Source organism: Halichoerus grypus, chromosome 6 (genome assembly GCF_964656455.1).
Source record: "Halichoerus grypus chromosome 6, mHalGry1.hap1.1, whole genome shotgun sequence".
NCBI lineage: Eukaryota > Metazoa > Chordata > Mammalia > Carnivora > Phocidae > Halichoerus > Halichoerus grypus.
This window is the reverse complement of record NC_135717.1, coordinates 28150566-28171921: the sequence shown is the minus strand read 5'-3', so window position 1 is coordinate 28171921 and position 21356 is coordinate 28150566. Positions and strand designations below refer to the sequence as shown.

General features: G+C 54.1%; 1 protein-coding gene across 3 annotated transcripts in view; it reads right to left on the bottom strand.

Annotated features, from left to right (window-relative positions):
* The window catches only part of ABCC6 (ATP binding cassette subfamily C member 6), a 47541-nt gene that overhangs the window by 14775 nt on the left and 11410 nt on the right, over nt 1–21356 (bottom strand). For 2 of the 3 annotated variants that reach the window (XM_078074767.1, XM_036115488.2), the window contains 14 exons: nt 18743–18946; nt 17338–17515; nt 14258–14419; nt 12270–12362; nt 10582–10785; nt 9275–9421; nt 8538–8625; nt 8082–8157; nt 6528–6654; nt 6177–6353; nt 3940–4107; nt 3320–3494; nt 1755–1830; nt 149–275 (listed from right to left, as the gene is read on the bottom strand). In XM_078074767.1, coding sequence (XP_077930893.1) covers nt 149–275; nt 1755–1830; nt 3320–3494; nt 3940–4107; nt 6177–6353; nt 6528–6654; nt 8082–8157; nt 8538–8625; nt 9275–9421; nt 10582–10785; nt 12270–12362; nt 14258–14419; nt 17338–17515; nt 18743–18946 — 2002 coding nt within the window. Of the gene's footprint in view, nt 1–148; nt 276–1754; nt 1831–3319; nt 3495–3939; nt 4108–6176; nt 6354–6527; nt 6655–8081; nt 8158–8537; nt 8626–9274; nt 9422–10581; nt 10786–12269; nt 12363–14257; nt 14420–17337; nt 17516–18742; nt 18947–19247; nt 21100–21356 lie in introns of those variants that run through there. The other variant, XM_078074768.1, reaches the window with a different exon arrangement.

Sequence of the window (21356 nt, the reverse complement as noted above, 5' to 3'; positions counted from 1 at the left end):
TGAAGGGTCTACAGTTTTACTTGGCACACAGCAGGTGTTCAGTAAAGGTGAGTCTCCCCGCTCCCTGCCCAGCGCTGTATCTGATGGGAGGTCTTGAGCCCCGAGGGGTGGGGGGGTGGGCAGAGGGGAGGGAGCAGCTGGTGGTTACCCTGCCATCCCGCACACTGTCCTCTCCTGTTGGCCGTCCTGCCCACTCGGGATCATCTAGGGCAACCCTTGTCTGGGTCTCTGAAGTGGTGCTGTCCTTCCTGGGGACTAACTTCATGGACCTGCCACTGAGAGGAAAGGAGGACAAATCAGTGTCTCTGTCCACGGGCTATGTTCGCACCCAACCCTCAAGGCCACTGGTAGCCACTGAACCCTGAGGTACGCTCTCCACTCACTCATTCACTCACTCATTCATTCTACGAGCATATTGAGCACCACGGGGCGTCATGCCCCGTCCTCCCTCCATGGTGCCTGGTGAAATGCTGTATCTTACCCCAGAGGCGAGCGAGCCTGTTCTTCCGACACCGCCTCACTGAATGAACTTATTTGCCCAACTTTGGAACTTGGTTTTTCAGAGTCTTCGTTTTGGCTTAAGCTTTGCTACATCATTTTGTGTGCCCCTGCGGTTTACCCTCAGACTTGCTAGTCCAGTTTGGCAGAATGTCAATTTTGCACAATTCAATGTTGAGGACTTCTTGTATGTTCCTTTCATCTATGGAGAAGTGGGCTGCCTTAACCTTGATACCTGCTGAGCGTGAAGCCATGGGCAGCTGACTTATCCTGTCTGTGCCTCAGTTTCTTCAGCTGTAAAATGGGGCTAGTCTATGTCTGCCTAGCTACCAATCAATCATCTACCCATTCATCATTTATCAATCTATCAACTATCTATATATTCATCTATCTATATATTCATCTATGTACATCTATCTATCTATCTATCTATCTATCTATCATCTATCTATCCGATCTTACGTAGGATTATCGTGCACTGGGAAGACAAGCAGGCTTGTCCAGTGTGTGACCCAGATGTGCTCGGGGTGGCTAGCTGGCATGGAGAGGAACTCTGCCCAGCCTCTACTTTCCCCCAGGGACCAAGGCCCCTCAAGATCCCCCTGGAGTCCCCCGACAGCCAGCACTTAAGTTCACACTGCCTGGCACCCAGGGGTCCATTGTTCTGTTTTACAAAATCACTTCCCATAAAAAGGGAGAGCTCCAGGTGGCTGGGTTCCTCTGCCGCAGACAGCCCACAATGAGTCCAGCTATGGCCTGGCTGGAGGGGGCTGGAGAAAAGGGGACAGCAGGCCTTCTGGTGAACCCCCACCTGTGTGTTCTGTTCTGGCCTGTGCCAAGTGATCCCATGAGTGTAGACTCAAGCCCTTGGCGCAGCAAGCCTGTCAAAGCATGATGAACAACAGGGCCAGGCAGGTCCTTAACAACTATGGTGAGGATCTTTCTTTGGAGTCAGCCCTGCTCCCCTCTGGCAATGAGACCACCTGACAAACTGTAAGACATTCGTCATATTTGTGGGCACATCGGTCATTCTATGAACTGGCCACTTGGGGACTTGATCATTTCGGCCAATTGATTATCAAATAGTTGAGGTGAAGTATCCCGCAGCTGAGCACCATGGCGGGCACTCAGCAGGCGTGGGGTCCAAAGTAGTTTTGGCCGCCCTTACCTGCCTGAGATGCAGCGGGTGACCCAGATACCCTGCCACACGGCCTCAGCCCGTGCCCTCCCTGTGCTCAGCACCACAGCGGACTCACCTCTTGGGTCCACCCACGGGCCTCCCGCGTCCAGCTGAGCCTCTGGGGTCCTTGGCCTCGGTCGTGAGTTCTGTCTCTGCAAGGTCAAAGGAGTCCTGTCATGTGATGGGAGTGAGTACTTGGGGTCCGGACGCTGGCTTTGACACCTGCTGGCTATATGACTTTAACTTGTGTGAGCACCTGTTTCCTTCCATCTGGCTCCTGCAACCGCTCTCCATCCTCCCTGGGTTCTTCCGGGAACATTATTCCTTCAGTCACTCATTCATTCATTCATTCATTCACTCAGCAAACACCATCGCACACCTGCTACGAACTTGGGGCTGGAAAGCAGGAGCAAATACCGTGCATGGCGTGACAGCCTTGCCCCAGCAGTTCCTTGTGCCTGGAGTGTTCTTTTCTAGTAACTGCCAGCCAACCCCAGGAGTCACTTCCCCGAGGAAGGACCCTTCCTCTGACCGTCCCCCAGGCCAGACGGGTTCCATCTTCAAACTCCAGGAGGGTGACACTGTGAGTCAACACTTCGGATTTTTACCAGGGTGAGCCACTGCTCAACAGATGTTTGTAGCCAAGGCAGAGCCTGGGGCTGGCGGCCCCTGACTGTGTCCTTGCTTTGTCATGGTGGCGGGGAGTCGGGGGCAGCATCCAGCCTACTCATGGAAAAGCACATGCTCTGGAGTCAAGCTGCTCGGGTTCAAATCCCAGCACTACCACTTAGAAGCCATGTAAGCTTGGGCTAGTTCCTTCACTTCTGCGCCTCGGTTTTCTCATCTGTGAAATGGAGGCAAAGACAGCCCTGACCTCACAGAGGCATTGTGATGATTAAATGAGCTCACGCATGGGAGGACCACTCACTGTGGGTGGGCTCGCATCGGCGGCTTCACTTCTAATGCGTGGTCATTTTTCCAGCACACATTGTGTTTTCTGGTTATTGGAAGCCCTAGCTACGGGGTGTCTGGGTGGCTCAGTTGGTGAAGCATCTGCCTTCGGCTCAGGTCATGATCTTAGGGTCGTGGGATCGAGTCCTGCTTTGGGCTCCTTGCTCAGCGGGGAGCCTGCTTCTCCCTCTGCTTATGCTCTCTCTCTCTCTGACAAATAAATAAATACAATCTTAAAAAAAAAAAAAAAAAAGAAGCCCCAGCTAGCGTGTCGCGGGCTTTCTAGCCTCGAGCCACCAAGTGACCACCTTGCTCAGTCTCTGTAGCAGTTAGGAACCCAGACATCAGATTTGAACAACCCCAAAGCTCTAATCTTGTGACCTCAGAAAATCTGTCTTTGCCCAGTTTGCCCATTAGTAGGGCAGCAAAGACTGCATGTGCCTCCGAGGGCCGTTGTGCAGATCTAATGAAATAATGTACATAGAAGATCTTAGCGCCGTTCACACAAGGTGGCGCTGGCTCTAACTGAGGGGATACGTGACCTCTTCAGAGAACCATCTGCTTCCAGGCCTGGGCCCCCACGAACGCTGTGGCCAAGGGCATTCCAGTCACGCCAATGGGGTCCTTGGAGCCTTCTCCCCAAGGGTGGCGGGAGCCAGGCACACACAGCCGGCCAAGACCGGCCAGTACCTCCATCTCCGCTGTCTTCTGGATGTCCGGCTGCATCCAGAAGGCCCACCAGAGCCCCCTTCCTGTGCAGGAGCTCCTGGTAGGGACCCATCTCTGCGATGGCTCCATCTTCCAGCACCACGATCCAATCAGCCTGGGGCAGGACGTGCAGCGCGTGGGTCACGAGAATCCGCGTCTGGGCGGGGAAGGGGTAGAAATTACACTCCTGTGTTTGACCCAGTCTTCCAGGGAGAGCTGGGGGGAAGGGGCAGGCAGTGTCCTGGGGCTCAGCGTGGGGCAGCTCCCCTTCTTGTACTCGTGCCCTCTTTCTCTCTGTCTCAGCAGAGCAATAGAGGGTCTCCTTTGAACAGTGTCCCGAAACAAGAAGACACAGGCTTCCCGTGAACCCGGCCAGTGACCTGAGGCTGAGCTGGAAGAGTCAAACCACGGGCCCCAAAGCAAGAATGAACTGTCGTAAGCCACTGAGATTGGGGGTTGTTTGTCATACGGCATTGTCAGAGCCAAAGCTGACCATCGTAGGGGAAAATGAGACCTGGAGGAGAGCGCTGGGGAGACAGACAGGGGTCAGGACGTTCCCCTGCCTTTGCCCTGTGAACACTGACACGTTCTCCCGAACTTACCGTTCCGTGGAGCAGCCCGCAGGGCCCAATGACCTGGTTGAAGACGTGCTGCCCGACACGGGCATCCAGGGCCGCCAGGGGGTCGTCGAGCAGGTACACGGCAGCCCTCCTGTACACGGCCCGGGCCAGGCTCAGCCGCTGCTTCTGGCCCCCGGAGAGGTTCATGCCCTGTGGCCACAGGAGAGGGACAGGGGCCTGGTGCACACCTGCTCATCAGAGTGAGGGCCAGCTCACTGTGCCTGTCCTCTGGGGCCAGCTTCCAGCTTCAAACACTCGCAATCCAGCGGCCCCCTCAGCCTCCACTCAGCCTCGCTTCCTGGAGGAGAGGTCCGCACACTCTGCACCTACGTTCTCTCCTCCCTCCCACTTGTCCCTTGAGTCTGGCTTGCGTTCTCTTTTCCCCACTGTATGGTCCTGCCTTCCTCAGGGACACCAGTCATCTCCCCGTTGTCCAACCCAGTCCTTATTTTCATTCATTCATTCATTCATTCAATCATTCCACTCCCATTTTCCACACGGCTACTGTACACCGTGTTCTAGGCTCTGGGATAGAGCAATGAACAAGACCCAGTCCCTGCTCTCATGCATCTTACACTCTAACGAGGGTGGGGTGGGAGACACACCATCAATAAACAAACAAGTAAAATATATCACCTGTGGGAAGGTGTTATGTGCTATGAAGAATAATGAAGTAGAATTAGAGCGTATGCTGAACAGGCATGAGCAGGGCTGCGTGCGGGGTAAGGTGGTCAGGTGAGGCCTCTCCACTAAGGGGACATTTGAGTTGAGACCTGACAGAAGTGAGGGATGAGCCATGTGGACCCCTGGGAAAGAGTTTTACAAGCAGCGAGAAAAGCAGGTGCAAAGGCCCTGAGGTAGGAAACGTGCTTTGGGTGTTTAATGAATATCATAGAGATCCATGTGGCTGGAGTGAAACAGAAAAGGGGGAGCAATGATAGGAGGTGGGGTCAGAGAGATAAGTGGGGCCAGACCTTGAGAAGCCTTGTTGCCAATTGTCAGGACTTTGGCTTTGACTCTGAGGGAGATGGGAAGACCTTGGAAGATTCCAAGCAGAGGAAGCATGTGGTCCGCCCTACGTTTGAACAGAATCCCTTTAGCTGCTGCACCGGGATTAGCCTATGTGGTGTGAAGACAGAAACAAGCAGGGCAGCCATGTAGGGGAGAATTGATGACGGACGATACCAGAACACTCTGGGTCTGCTCTGAAGGTGGACCCAACAGGATTTGCCAAGGGATCAGATGTATGGGTGTAGGAAAAAGAGGAAAATCAAGGATGACACCATGGTTTGGGATCTGAGCTCTGGAGGGATGGAGCTCTGGTCACTGGGGATGGGGGTGGGTGGGCAGTTCCTGGGGGAGCACAGGTTTGGTTTAGGAGGTGACAGTGGGACAGAAGTGAAGGGCAACAGGCATTCCTTCCTTCTGCAACACCCTCCCTTGGCCTCCAGGATGCCCTGTCCTCCTCCATGGACACTCCTCAGCCTTACAGAGGCACCTCCAAGACCCTCTCCCGGGTCCTCTCCTCTTCTCGCCAGGAAACCCACTCATTCCCTTAATAGTAGCTCCTACCTTTTCACTCTCCACTCCCTAATCCAGGGCGGGGCAAACTTTTTCTGTAAGGGGCCAGACAGTAACTATTTTAACCCCAGTTCCATGACAACTGCTCATCTCTGCCCATCATGCAAAGCCGCCACACACTGCCGGTAAATGAACGGGCGTGTCCGTGTCCCCATAAGATTTCATTCACAAAAACACACAGTGGACTGGACTTGAACCTGGGGGTTATAGTTTGCTGACCCCTGCCCAATCCGTAGCTCCAGATGCATAAATCCTGTCTATTGGATATCTCTGCCCCAGACCCTTTGGTGAGGCCCAGAGAGGGGAAGCTATTTGACCAATGTCACCCAGAACAGCAGGGCAGGGCAGGATGGGAGCCCAGGTCTCCTGATGCCCTGTTGCTGAAAGCCGCCTTCCACCAATCCCTACCACGCCTCTGCTTTTGTTTCTATTTGCAATCGTTCGTTCATTAGCCTCTGTTGATTGAACTCTTCCTATGTGTTTGGCCCTGAGTGAGACCCTCTGTCTGCCCCATTTCCCAGCTCCCCTGTCTCCTCTTTGTCCCTCCCTCCACACGGCCCCACAGGTCAGGGAGACACATGGTCCTGAGCGCCCAGCTCCGATGCCTCCCTGTGGCAAGCGGGCCCCGAGACCCTCACCTGCTCCCCAATTTTGGTGTGGACCCCTGCAGGGAAGCTGCTCACGTCTGGCCACAGGGCGCAGGCCTCCAGGACCCTCTCTAGCCACAGCGGGTCCAGCTTCTGCCTGAAGCACACATTCTCTACCACGGACGTGTTCTGGACCCAGGCCTCCTGGGGCACGTAAGCCACGGAACCCTAAAATGCAAACTCATTTGGCCATTAAAAGGCTGTTAGGGATGGAGGTAGGAGTGATTTTGGAGAAGAAGGAGAAGCGGGGAGGCAGGGGGCAGGAGTGGGGGGGAAGGGGAGGAGAGGGAGGGCTTTTAGGATGGGGGACATTCTAGCAGACAGGCAGGGGGGCAGCCTCACCTTGATCCTCACCGATCCCTCCACTTTTGACAGCTCCCCAAGGAGGGCAGACAGCAGGGAGGACTTCCCTGCCCCCACGGCGCCGACAACAGCCAGCAGACGACCCTGGGGCACAGTGAGGTTGATCCTGGCAACACAGGAGGGGAGACATGTCCCTGGGGCCCAGCCTGAGTCTGTGCAGGACTGGAACCTCGGACGGAGCCGGCCTTTCCCGTTGGCGACTCATCCGGAGATCCTTCGCTCTCCCAGTCCGTCCGGTGACTCAAGCAGCCTTCTTGCCCCAAGCACGCGCATGCGCACGCACACAAGCGCACACGTATAAGGCACACACGCATGCAGCCTCCCACACAGACAAGCGCGTGCATGCACGCACACCACACATACCACACACGTGCAAACACGAACACACGCACGGACATGTATGTGTGCGTACATTTACAAAGACACACGAGCACGCCTGTTCTAACTCACACATGTGCACACATGCTCACACCTGTATGTGCACACACACCTGCTTGCACCTATGAACACTTGCGCACACACACACACACACACACACACACACACACACTCTCTCTCTCTGTTGTCGCAGGAGGGTTTACCGGCCTTGCTCTCATCTAGGTTACTGCACTAGGCTGCTCACCACTTGCCCTCTGCCCCTGCCCGTGGGCCGTAGCCCATCCTCCACCCTGTGGCCACAGGGACCTGTTAAAACCCAAGGGGGATCATGAGGCTCCCTTGGCTCAAGCCCTCCACTGCTCCCCATTTCACTCAGGAGGAAAGGTAATGTCCCAGCAGTTCATGAAGGACGCCCAACCTCCTACTGCTCTGTCCCTTAGCTGCTCTGCCTTGGCCACATTGACCTCCTATTTCTCAAAGGCCGCAGGTCAGTGGTTCTCAAGCAGGAGGGATTGTGCTTCCCCCAAGTGTCATTTGTCACACCTGGTGGGGGGTTGCTGCTAGAAGCTGGTGGGTAGATACTGGAGGTTCTACTAAACATCCTGCAAGGCACAGGACAGCCCCTACAACAAAGAAATCTCCAGCCCTAAGTGTCAACAGTGCTGAGCCAGATAAACCTTGGTCTAGGCACATTCCTGCCTCAGGACCTTTGTACTTGCTGTTTCCACCGCCTACAAAGCTCTTCTCCCAGACACCTGCAAGCCTCATTCCTTCCCTTTATCATCACCTTACTACTCATGCCTCTCCCTCGACATCACTCCCTTACCCCGATTTCTCATTTGTGTGCCCCCATCAGAAGGTCAACCCCAAGAGAGCAGTGCCCGTGTTTGTTTTCTTCACTCTGTCCCCTGGGCCTCCAGATGGGGTCTGAGCTTCCCATCTCCAGGAGTTCTCCATCTCTAGGAGTCTTGTTCCTCCATCTCCAGGAGTCTTGCTTCCCCCAAACTCTCTGCCCGGGGCTGGTCCTACCAATCTCCCTGCCGCCCCAGGGCAGACTAACCCACCCTCCAGTGCCCGGCTGTTGGAAGCTGCTGGAGCCTCTTGCATCTTCCTCCTGCTGACGGGAGGGGAGTGAGCAGGGAGGCCGTGCCGTACCTGTGCAGGCAGGGCGTGCTCCCCCGGGACCAAGCGAAGGTGCCGTCGTGAATGCTGATGCAGGTCTCCCCAGCAGCTGCGGGGCGGAATGGGGAAACCAAGCCATGCTTGGTGAGTCTCATCACACAATGGTGCCCGTAACCTCTCCAATTTTATTTTCTAGCTCGAGGAACACGTGGCCGTGCTTGTCTCCCTGGCCTTTCCGCACGAGGGCAAGGACCTGGTCCTCCCAGAGTGGCACATAGTAGGTGCTCACGAGTCACTGCTGAATGACCGGGGAGAGAGCAGCATCACCACCCGTTTCCATGGTACATGGCTGCCAGCCTCATCCGCACGGGCCATCCTGGCGCCAGCAGCCCGCCCCAGCTGGGACCCTGGCATTTGGTCGGGGGGCTGCAGGGGCGCTGCCGGTCCCGTCATCCCTCCCGCACCCCTCCTGCCGGACTCTGCACTCACAGCATCTGGAGGGACTTGAGTCCACAGCCCCAGGGTCCACTTCTTCCAGGCAGAGGAAGGCGGCCAGACGGTCAAAGGACACCCGGGCCTGGGGAAACCAAAGCCCCAGGTCACTGATGCCCAAAGAGCAAAAAAAAAGAACTCAGGCTTCGGGTGTCTGGTGCCTCAGGATGTGGAAAATCTTCCGGTCTCCCAAGCTCGATGCATTTGCCAGGCATTAGCACAAAGCTTTCTGGGTCACATGAAACAGTGCGCACGGAGGTGGGGACCATGAGGGTGACAATGACCTCCCAGCCCCTCTCCCCCTCATTAGCATAACAGGGACAATCGGGCTGCCATCCTGCAGATGAGACCCAGGAGGAGGATGGCGGCTTTTCCAAGGGAGTCATAGACCATTATCAGAAATGATTCCAAACTTCGTCCACCTAGGGCGGCCGTTTAAATGGGGACGCGTCAGCGAAGCAACTTGCTCTCAACTCCATCACGGCTCAGTGTGAGTGGGGACAGCAAGGGGAGAGAATCCACATAAAAATGCTGGGTATGGAAAGCGAACGGGCAGGCTGGCACGACAGGGTCCTCTGCCCCTCCCTGCTTCCCTGCTCTGTCTCCCCGCCTCTTCCTCCCTCCCCTGTCCGGCCTCCTGCTCTGTGGGCAGCGTGGGGCTGCATGGAGTCGGGCCTTCCCGCTACACCCCTGCAAGGCTGCCCCCAGGGGGCCTCCCCGCCCCGCTGCCTCACCTGGACCACGGCGTTGATGGAGAAGGGCAGGAAAACCTGAGCCTTGTTGAGGATGGTGAGGACTGTGAGGGTCACAAAAGCTTTCTCAGCATCCATGGTGTTCTCCTTGGCCGTGAGTGTATGGACAGCAAACAGAACCAGCGCGACCTGCGGCGGGGCACACGGGCGGTGACAATAAGCTGGAATGTTCTCCTCCATCCACCCCTCACCCCAAATTCTGCGAAGCCCCCTGGCCTCGCTCCTAGTTCATGCAGCTGTGTAAGTGTTTCTTAAAGAATACGAGTGTTTTGGTGAAGGGAGCTGCGTGTGCGGCCCCTGTTCTAGGACCAGCAACTGTTGGTCCCAGGCATCCAGGGACACCGTGGCGTTTGATCTTGGTAGCATGTGGAAGGTTCTAGACGTGGGTGGGACTTGGGGTTCTAGAACACCTTGGAGATGACCCTGGAGTTGCGGGCATCAGTAGCACTCGAGGGGAGGGCCCTGGACAGTGGTGGCATCTGCAGTTCCGGATGTCACTGGGTGATGTCAGTTCTAGGTGTTGGCGGTGTTTCGGTTCTAGGTGTCACTTGGTGATGACGCCATGGTCCTTTGGTGTGATGGTGACTCAGCGATCCTGCCGGGGAGCTCTCACGGTTCTGAGTGATGGTACTTGTGGTTCTGAGTGTTGATTGTGTCAGCGACATCAGATGCCTGCCCCTGGGGTGGCGGGTTCTAATCCTTCTGGAAATACTGATTAAGGCCCACCTGCCACCAGCCTTGAATATCTTACGAGGAGTTTGGATTATTTATTTATTCATGCAGCAGTGAGTCCCTGCAGGTTTGTTGGCAACAGCGTGACCGGAGTCAGAGCCAGGCCTTTAGGAAGGCTGATCGGGCAGCAGTTTGTGAAATGAACTGGAGAACGGGACAGGCCCCATGCCCCGTGTGGGGCCACTGCACCCGTGTGACAGCCGGTGTCAGTGTGGACGTGGGGTTCTCCCTCTGCAGCTTCCCGCCCCTGTGGCCTCGTCCCCGTGCCAGACGCCTGGAACCTTCTACAGGAGAAAGACGGACCTTATTAGCCACCGCCGCCTTTGGGGGCATCGTCTAGGTGGTTGGCTAACTCCGCACAAAGCAAGCATCCCTGACAGAGGGAAGGATCTAGGAGAGGTACATTTTGATGGATGGGGTGGTCTGCAAAGAAAAGCTCCAGGATCTGGCTGGGGGGGGGGGGGCGGGGCGGGGCGGCAGGGGGCTCCGCCTACCTCATCCCCCTGAGCATTCCCTCCCTTAGTCTATGCTCTACCGAGAGACCAGGGTGACCTCACCAGAAACGTGGACACTTGGAAGGACACCAGAGACACAGAGAAGAGGAGGTTGGAGGTCCTCAAGGAGCCCAGCTCCTGGCCCCGGATGCGCAGGATTCTTTCTAGAAAGGCTCCCTCCCAGCCATGGGACTTGACGGTCTTCATATTCCTGATGATGCAGCTGGTGAGTCGTGCCCGAGAATCCTTCTGCCCCATGTGCTCTTCCTAGGACCAGAGGGAAGAAGAGGGCAGAGGTCAGGGAAATGTCAAGAATTCTCCTTCTGCAAAACCGTCACACCCCACCTTCAGCAAATGCGGTTGATTCTTCCTGCACACCAGGACCCAAGCTGTCTGCCTCTCAGCGTCGCTGTCCCCACTGTCCTGGCCCAAATCACTGTCATCTTGCCCCTGGACCACAGGGTGCCTCCTCCCCCCGTCCCCGTGCTTCTGCCCTCATCGTGGGTGACAGATGATGTGCCATCACAGAGGGAAGCTCCCAAAGACCAGGAAAGGGGTGGAAAAGGCAGAGCCCTGAATCAGCCTGGGTGTGGTGACATCTGGAAGGCTTCCTGGAGGAGGGAGTGACGCATGAGCTATGAGGAGGAGGAGGTGCTGAGCACACAAAGAATGGGTGGATGAGGTGGATGGGGAAGATGGAGGGGACAGCATGACCCAGAGGACAGGTAGTGTGGTCCGGGAGGGTGTGGGGGTTGGGGGAGGTGGGCTGGACCGTAGCGGGACTTGGAGGTCAGGCAGAGGAGTTGGGGCTGTGTTTCCCTGTGTCTCACCAAGGAGGTGCATCGTCACAGGGGCCGGTGTGGAGAAGGTCTTAGAGGAGGCCAGACAGGAGGCTGGAGCAACAGTGTATGTGAGACCGACCTTCCTCCTCCTGACCTCCCTGCCGCCCTCCCTCCTTCCCTCCTTCTAAGCGCCAGGCGTCATTCTAGAAGCTGAGATTGCATCAGTGCCTATTTCTTCCTGCAGCGAAGGTTCCAGTCGCAAGAAAGAGAGACAGCAGCCAGAAGAGCCAGGCACAAAGTGACAAGTGCTATGGAAGCAGACATCACAGGCCAAGTTGATGAGCAGCTGGGTGTGAAGGGGAGGGACACGTTGCTACGGTAATCGGGGGCCAGTGAGGGGTGGGGGTGGGGGAGACTGGGACGTCTTGCGGGAGGGTGGTCCAGGCAGAGGGAACCAGGGGAGTAAAGGCCCTGAGTGGAGCTTGAGGATCAGGGGGAGGGCAGTGGGGGAGTGGAGTGAGCCGGGGCAGAGGGCCAGGAGGTGAGGCCAGATCCCAGCTGGCCTGCTGGCCACCTTAGCATCTTGGCTTTGACTCTGAAGGAGATGGGAGCCATTGTGGTTCTGAGCTGAGAGGGGTGTGTGAAGAGGCCTGGGAAGGGACGAGGGCAGAAGCAGAGACCCAGGGAGCGTGAGACAGGGGCAACGCTCTGGATGCATCTGCTGATAGATGGCATGTGAGAAAAAGAGATGCATCAAAGCTGGCTCGTGGCCTGAATGCTGGAGGGGTGCAGCAAGTACCCGAGATGGGGGTACTGGGTGGAAGGCGAAGGTCTGAGTGACGGGAAGGCTCACGCCACCATGTCCCCTCCCCTCCTCACCTCCCTGCACCTCACCAATGCCAGTCCCATGACCTGCAGGCTTCCCTTACCACTTCCTGCCCAGCGTGGCCCTTCTCCCAAATAGCACACCTGATGCTGTTTCCTCTTCTTGGTGATGAAGAAATTCAGAGGGAGGAGGCTCATGAAGACAGCGATGGCAGTGAGGGCAGAGGGTCCTAGAAGCTGGAGACAGAGCAGGTGGGATGCCACAGGACATGTCCAAGAGTGCAGTTGACAACCCCAAGGGATTTGGTCAGACTTGGGTCCTAAGGCAAAGGACGCCAGGAAGCTGATGAGAGCAGTCAATGGACACCTGCTGAGGATGGAGTCCTTCTCTGTCATGGAGGGGAACAATGCACTAGTCGTACTGGAGTTATATTCAAGCAGGTCAGGCTTCTAGACAGGACAGTGCAAGGGTGCATGTCTGGCCAGAACAGTGAAGTCGGATCTGCAGAATCAGGGTCTGAGTTCAAATCCTGGCCCTGGCGCTTACTGGTGTGGCCTTGGGCAAGTTACTTACCCTCCCTAAGCTGCAGTGTCCTCATCTGTGAAAGGGAAATCAAGCGTTGCCCATCACATATACTAAGTGCCCATGTCATACAATCAGTTATTATCCTAGTCTTCATTTTACCCCTGACAAGGTTGCCAGATTTAGTAGGAAAAAAACCCAGAAAAACCCACAACATAGGATACCTAGTTCAATTTGAATTTCAGATGAAACAGCAAATGTCTTCTTAGTATAAGTATATCCCATGCTATATTTGGGAAATTACATTTATATTATATTAGATATATAATTTATTTATATTTATTATATTATAATATATATTTATATTTATATTATAATTATTATACCCCATGCTATATTTGGGAAATTAGTATAAGTATATCCCATGCTATATTTGGGAATAAAGAAATTATTCAGTTTCTCTGAAATTCGTATTTAACTGGACGTCCTGTGTTTTGTCTGGCAGCCCTAACCCCCCACCAGCTTCATGACTTCGGGACAGTTATGTTCCCTCTTGGCTTTTGTTTCTCTATCCGGAAAATGTGGGGGTGGGGGGTAAGGTAAATGATTTCTAAGAGGTTGTGACTGAAATTCCACTCAAGGTCATCTGCATCCAGTTTCTAGAGAAACCCCACCGCTCTTCAGACCATGGCCCTCAGTTTCCCTTCTCAGCCTGTAAGGACTCTATTTCTGTAATCTCCTTGACAACCGAGCAAGCCAGTTTCATTTATGCAACAATCGTGCCACCCAGTGGCCAAGTTTCGGAGAAGTACCAGAAGGCAAACACCAGCCCCCAGCCAGGGTTGGGAAAATAAACCAAGGAAGGTGAAGGTAAGGTGAAACTTTCTCTGGCAAAAATAGTATCACTTGGAAAACATGTTACAATTGCTAACTGTGGCAACTTTGATGTCCATCCTCCCACTTAGCCAGATTTCAGGGTGACCCACTGATGTTAGGGGACCATCTGCTGAAAGGCCAGGGAAGTGATGGGTGTGTCTTCTGCAGATTTGCTGGGGGGGAAGGGGGGAGGGTCTGTGCACTCATATGCTCTGCATTTTCCTGTCTTTCCTTGCCCTCTCTCTTCCTAACTATAACATCTAACATTTATTTATTTATTTATTTGGAGAGAGAGAGAGAAAGAAGGAGAGAGAGCACATGCTTGAGAGGGGGGAGGGGCAGAAGGAGAGAATCTTCACTGAGGCTCCCTGCTCAGCACGGAGTCCGATGTGGGGCTTGATCTCACGACCCATGAGATCATGACCTGAGCCAAAACCACGAGTCGGACGCTCAGCCGACTGAGCCAGCCAGGCACCCCTCACATCTAACATTTATGTACTGCAGGTCAGGAACTGTTTGAAGCGATGCTGGGCCCTGGACACAAGGTAGCAAGTCAGAGAGGATCCTGGCCCCATGCCCCACGGGGTCGGGTCGGGACAGCAGGAGGAGATGTGGTACAGTCACCATGATGTACAGTGAGCGAATACCACTGGATGGTATTGGGGAGTATTCCATGCTCACAGTCAATATGCCACTGATACCCCCGCCTAGGGGTCTCTGAACTATGGCATACCTGCCAGAGATAGACAAAGCAGATGATCATCCAGATGATTGTTATCCAAGGCCCATTAAGGTAGATGACACTCTCCATCAGTCGCTGTACATCCACGGACACCAGGTTGACCACGTCACCCACTGCACTGACCTTTCTGGAAGCGCTGGAGAGGACCAGGACCTGGGCAGGGTGGGAGGATCGAGACCTAAGTAGGAGGGAAGGACAGGACGAGTTCGGTGGAGTGAGGCAGGAGGACCCACAGCACGGATGGAGCAAGGGCATGGCACCTGGCAGGCCTGGGTCAAAGCTGGTCTGCCCTTGCTGGCAGAGGCAGGTCTCTGTGCACTCATCTGTAAAATGGGCCAGTAAACCTCCTAAGCCGCCCTCCTGGGGGCCGTCGTGAGAATTCAGAGAGATGACAAAAACGGAAATGCTCCGAGATCCCTAGAGCACTGGAATGATAAGTCAATAGCATAACACGTCAAACCCTGGGGTTTATGACCATAATGGTGGTCCTTTGCTGAGTGCTCCCTACGTCCCAGGCCCTGTGCTAAGTGAGGAGTGTCATCGTTTTCTGGGATGGAGCACATCCCACAGCCAGATGGAGCAGGGACCGCCGCATTTCATTCCATCTGCAATGCCATGGATAAAACGCTCAATTTTTGTATCACTAAGGGGAAAAAAAATCAATGCAATTAACTTAAAACACATGAGACACATCTTGATTTCAGAAGGGTTAAATAAGTGAGACGAGAATCAGTGAAATGCAGAATGACTCCATTTTACAGCCAAGGAAACTGAGGCACAGAGACGTTGACCAACTTGTCCAAAGTCGGAGGGCTTATTAAAGGCTAGGCCAAGCTTGGAATCTGGGATATGACCAAGGCCAGGCACAAGCTAGACAGGGTGGCAGACCAACCCCTGCGGGCCTTTCATGTGCCCCTCACACCCCAACCTGGTTCTCTGGCAGCCTCAGATGTGCCCCGGCCTTGGGGTCACAGTGGACCCCAGCCAGCCTGTTGAATGTGAGGTTCTATTTGCAATCCTCTCTGCTGAGTGTGTGAGGGAAGAAGTAAGGGGGTGAAGGAGTGAGCCCGAATGAATGAGTAGAAAATCTCCAAAAAAAAAAAAAATCTTCAGGGGCACCTGGGTGGCTCTGTCGGTTAAGCATCTGCCTTTGGCTCAGGTCATGATCCCAGGGTTCTGAGATCGAGCCCTGCATCGAGCTCCCTGCTCAGTGGGGAGCCTGCTTCTCCCTCTCCCTCTGCCTGCTGCTGCCCCTGCTTGTGCGCTCTCTTTTTCTCTCTTTCTGTCAAATAAATAAATAAAACCTTAAAAAAAAAAAAATCTTCAAATCTTTATTGAGTACCTGCAATGGACCTCACAGTGAACTGAGTACTAAGAATATAGCTGTGAACAACAGAGGCAGGTGGCTTGTTCTCCCAGGAGCAGAGTTTGAGTTGGGAAGGAAAATTAAATAAAGACTTACATAGTTCATTCTTCTTCTTTTTTTTTAAGATTTATTTATTTATTTTAGAGAGAGAGTGTGCGCGCATGCACTTGCACATGAGCGGGAGAGGGGCAGAGGGAGAACCAGACTCCCCATTGAGCAGGGAGCGACCTGGGACTTGATCCCAGGACCCTGAGATCATGACCTGAGCCAAAATCAGAGGAGTCGGAAGCTTAACCGACTGAGCCACCAAGGTGCCCCATACCTCATTCTTTAATGACAATTAAGAGGAGTGTTAGGAAGAAAGGTTTTAAAATATTATTCAGTAATATTATTCAATTATTATTATTATTATTATTATTACCTATTAGCAAGGTAAACTATGAGCCAGGGCCTTTATTGTGATTTTCACAGGAAGGAAGGGCCAAGCAGGGGAAGCAGGATCGGCTCGTCTGAATAATCTCGGTGGGCTCTGGGACCCAGGAGTTGTCCCTTGTGGTCCAGTACCTGGCCCTGGGGTGAAGAGGGCAGGTGTGTGGTGGCCCAGAGTGTTGAGAGCACCATCAAGGGGGCGATTGGGAGTGTGAGTTCTGGATTGTTTGGTTGGCATGTGAAAAGTATGCGCCCAGTGAGTCATTTACTACCTCTAGGCACTGGCTAGCCCTGGGCTGGGGGAGAGACCCTCCAAGGTTGCCAACGCCCCTGATAGCAAAGCATTGGATGTAGAAAATAAGAAGACACGGTTAATGCGGTTAATGTGGAGGCAGCCCAGCAGGAAGAGCCGGGGTCTGACCTCTCCAGAGATGAGCAAGGCTTCCCTAAGCTTGAGCTCGGGTGCCCTTGGTGGGGAGACGCGGGTCTGAAACCCAGCAGGCAGGCCGTCTGGGGATCTGCCCCTGCAGCCATCCAGGAGCTGTTCCCTCCACTCTGCTTCTCCCCCAGGGAACAGCACAGGTGCGAGAGGAGACTCATGGGGACTGAGGCGCCCTGACTCTGGTGCTCCAGACCCCACAGGAGCCAATATTTCATGGCAGATCGTCTTGTGGGCTTCACTTCCAGGGCTCCCGAGGGGATAAGAGTCACTGCACCAAGAGAAGCCCAAAGCCATGGCTACCCACCAGGTATTTGTACTCCACTGACAGAAGTTTCAGCCCTAATGAGTTTACCAGTAGGTCAGGAGTCATTTTTACCATAAGCAGTGTTGCCTGGTAACACAGCTGACAGCCCACTTCTATCTGGTTTCCACACAGCCCCAAGATTAGCCCCTTCTCCTCATGGGGGGACGAGGGGAAGGTAGGTACATGAAAAGAAATGGAAAGTGTGTCCAGGTAGTAGGAACAGCAAGTGCAAAGGCCCTGAGGTGGGAGGTTGCCTGGTATGTTTGTGGCTGGAGTAGGTTGAGCAAGAGAGAAGGTATGTGATGTGAAAGAGTTGGAGAGGTCCCAGGGTCAGATCACTCAAGGTCTTAGGGAAATAACCAAGGAGGTGAGAGTGTAGTGAGAGTGACTACGAATGAGTAAAGTAATGAATGAGTGCATTTTCAGACACAGATGATATGATATGACCTTTCTTGGCTAGAATGTTTATACATAAACTGGGACAAGATTGGGGGGACGGGAAAGACCCACCCCTCTCCCCTAAGGCTCACCTTTCTGTACACCAGGCCTGTGATGGCCGTTCGCAGCCTCATCTGCAGCACCTTGACCCTGTACATGAAGTGCTGCTCCACCAGCGATTGCAGGGAGGCAGACAGGAACATCAGCACCGCGAGGAGATACCCCTTCCAGGCTGGGGTCATGGGATTGCCCATAAATTCCAGAAAAAGGCTTTTGAGAGAGGGAGGGTACAAGTGGTGAGAGAAGGCACGCGTGGCTGTCACCTTTGCCTGAGCCTGGCAAGGTGTGGAGGATCAGACAGCATGGTAGATAGCTTTGCCAAAACAGCTGCAATGGTTTCTCCCACCACCCGCACGCACTCACTTTCAACCTGACTGCTGTTCCTTCGACCAAGGGGTGAGCGTTTTATCTCCACCTGTCATGGGCTGAATTGTGTCCCCACAAAATACCTGTGCTAAGTCCTAATCCCTGGTACTTTAGAATGCACCTCTATTTGGAGCCCAGGCCTTTCAGGTGGGGATTTAGTTAAAAGAAAGCTGTTAGGGTGGGACCCTAGTCCAATCTAACTGGTGTCGTTTTAAGAGCAAATGTGCACACACAAGGAGATACAGCGGGCATGCATGCACAAAGGAAAAACCGCGTGAGGACACAGCAAACTGAGAGAGAGGCCTCGAATAAAATCAGTCTTGATCTTGGACTTCCAGCCTCCAGAACTCTTGAGAGGATAAATGTGTGTTGTCTAAGCCACCCAGCCCGTAATCGTTTGTTATGGCGGCCACAGCAAACAAATACGCAATTCCCTGAATCTGGGCTGGTCATACAACCAGCTTCAGCCCAGAAAACCCAGTGGAGGTGAGATGGTGTGAGCTCCAAGCCTGAGGCGTCAAGAGAAAATGCAGCTCTTGGTCCGAGGTTTCGAGGCCCTGCCAAGGGGCCATGCGAAGAACAGCCGGAGCAGAGCGTATGGAGCGTGAAAGAGGACGTGGGGCAGAGCCAAGCTGTCCCAGCTGAGACCATCTGAGACCAGCCAGTCCCCAGCCAGCCTCCCAGCTGACCGCAGGCACATGTGTGAACCCGACTGAGGAACGAAGAATGGCCCAGTGGACCCCAGCCCAAATTGCTGGCCCACATTATCATGAGCACGAGACGTGGTTGTAAAACGCTTTGGGGCTGTTTTATTACACAGCAAACACTAACTGATACAGTCAGGTTAGAGTTCATTCATTTTCTCTCCCTGAGGTTTGTCACTTTCTCGTTTATTTTTTTTTTCCCTTCCTCAGTAGCCTTTTCACCCACCCTCCAGGGCCCTGAGCTCTGGAGGACTAGGCAGAGGCAGAAGGAGAGCTGATGCCCCCCCCCACCCGCCCCCAGCTCTGGAAGGACACCACTAAGGAGGGGACCACCAGCGTCAGCAAAGCCCCCAAGGCCTGGACCCACCTGAGGAGTTTGGGGACAGAGAACCTGAAGACATCACAGATGATAATGCTGAAGGTCGCCAGGAGGAAGGTGGAGCGGGACATCTGCCAGATGGCTCTCAGCAGCGGGCCTCTCTGGCTCCCTTCTTGCTTCAGCAAGGGCTGCATCTCTGGGGTCTCTACACCACAGCTTCCTTTCCTTTTAGCTGCTCTCGCCTTGGCACACCTTCAGGGACAGGAGAAATTGGCTCTGGGTCATTGCAACAGACTGAATGTTTGCATTCCCAGCCCCCCCAAACTCATCTGTGGGAACCTTACCCCCAGTGTTGTGGTATTTGGAGGCGGGGCTTTGGCAGGTGATTAGGTCACAAGGATGGAGCCCTCATGGATGGGATTAGCACCCTGATAAAACGGGCCCCAGACAGCGCCTTCCTCCTTCTGCCAAGTGAGGACAGAGCATGGACACAGCCGTCTAGGAAGCAGACCCCCACCAGACACCACATCGGTGGTATTTTAAATATTCTTACAGGTGGCAGCTGAGCGTCCAGCAAGACCAGGCATTACAGGGCCGTCTTCCTGGCAAGGGGGACGAGTTGGTGTGGATCCAGCTTTGCTCCCTCACCTGTTCTTCTCTGTCCCCCAGAGGACTCCTTTATGAGACAACTGGGCAGGGGAGGGGCCAGGCAGGTGGGCAGCCCTAAGGCGTTACGGCTGGTGATGGGAATGCATGCGCATCGAGCACCTCCTGTGTGCCAGGCACGCCTTAGTCCTCCGAAGAAGCTGACAGGCAAGGTGTTACACCCATTTCACGGATGGGGAGATGAAGGTTTAGAAGGAACTAGTCCAAGGGCCTGCAGCGGGAAAGCTGAAGCACTGGGATTTGATCCCAGCCCTGGGCCTCCAGAGCCCAGGCACCTTGTAAGCCGTTGATGAAGCTGCCCCTTTTCCCTCCCACAACTGGCTAGCCCGGAGGTGGTTTAGAGCTGGTCTAGAACCAGTTTAGAATCACAGCTGATGTCCGTGGCCCTGGCACTCTTGGTCTGGATGAAACCACAGGTGGAAGTTTCGGCAGGGTGGGTGGTGGAGAGCCAGCCGGGCAGGTCCTCAGCTGCTGAGAGCCCAGGGGCAGATGACTGTCCTCTTTGGGCTTCTGTGTCCTTGTGCATGAAAGGACAGGGCTGGTCCCACTCTCAGCGCTCCTTCCAGCGCCCACAACCTCCGGGGTTAGCAGTAATTTCAGTGCCTGTTTACAGAGCTGGGACCTGGGATCAGCCCTTTACCTGCACCAGCTTATCGATTTTTCTTACCCTCCCGGCCTGGTGGCTGTCATGGGCTCCCTGTTGTACCTAGGAGGACACGGAGGCTTTGAGAGTGGGTGGCAACTGGCTGAGGTCACACATCAAGGACAGAGCAGGGATTTGAGCCCAGATCTCAATTCATGGAGCACAGAGCACCTCTTTGACCACGGCCCAGCTTCTTGTTTGGTTTGGCATCTCTGGAGGGCATGGCCTGCTGCCCACAAACATTTTGGTATTCGAGTCTCAAATGCCAAAAAGATGTCACCTTCTTGTCACCTGGCCACCTCTCCCCATCGGCCCATCGTTTAGTTCATTGCCTTCAAAGCCACGCTCACCCTCTCCAACCCTCATCTTTATGTATTTGTCTTGGGTAGACTTCGCTTGTATTCTCCCCACATTCGGCTCCTGAATGCAGTAGGTGATCAATAAATACTTGCTGAATGACTGGGAAAAAACAGTTGTGTAACGGGTGCCAAGGGCCTAACAGGTGTGCCCGGTGCATAAAGTTGTAAAGACGTGTGGAAGGAAGGAAGGCAACCTGGTCTGGTGGACAGCCAGGAGCCTGAGATTCAAATGCCTGCTCTGTCCCCTCGCCCCTGAGCCTCAGTGTTTCCATCTATAAAATGGGGTGGGCCAGGAGATGACTATGAAGGTCTCTTTCCAGCTGGTTTTTTTCACTCCATTCTGCTCTGGCTGCTCGCCCCAGAATTCTGAATCACTGTGTTCAACCTGCAGGCTCTGTTGCCAGCTCCCTCCTTCCCAGCGGGTCTCACATTCCATCATGGGAGGTCTCTAGATTGGCGTCTGGTCTTTGGTCTCTGGACTGAAGGCCATTTAGTACAGGGCTTGCACAAAACCACAGGGAGAGGCAGGGGATGTCAGTGAGCGGCCAGGGTCCAAGTTGGGGGAGCAAAAGGGAGGGGTGTGGACTGCGGCAAAGCAAAGAGCGTGTGCCCTGTCCACTGGGGCAGCTGTTACCCAGATCCACTCCCTTGTTGCTATTTAGGGATGTGACTTGACACTGCCAGTCTCCTTTATTTTTTCATTTTTTAAAAGATTTATTTATTTATTTTAGAGAGCGAGCGCAAGCGGAGGAGGGCAGAGGGAGAGGAGAGAGAGAATCTCAAGCAGACTCCCCACTGAGCACAGAGCCCAACATGGAGCTCAATCTCACGACCCTGAGATCATGACCTGAGCCAAAATCAAGATTCAGATGCTTAACTGACTGCGCCATCCAGGCATCCCCTGCCAGCCTACTTTAAAAGAGACCAGAATTCCAGATTTTTACATGAAGTCTCCAATGTTTTAAATGTTGGCACCTTAAAAAAAAAAAAAAGT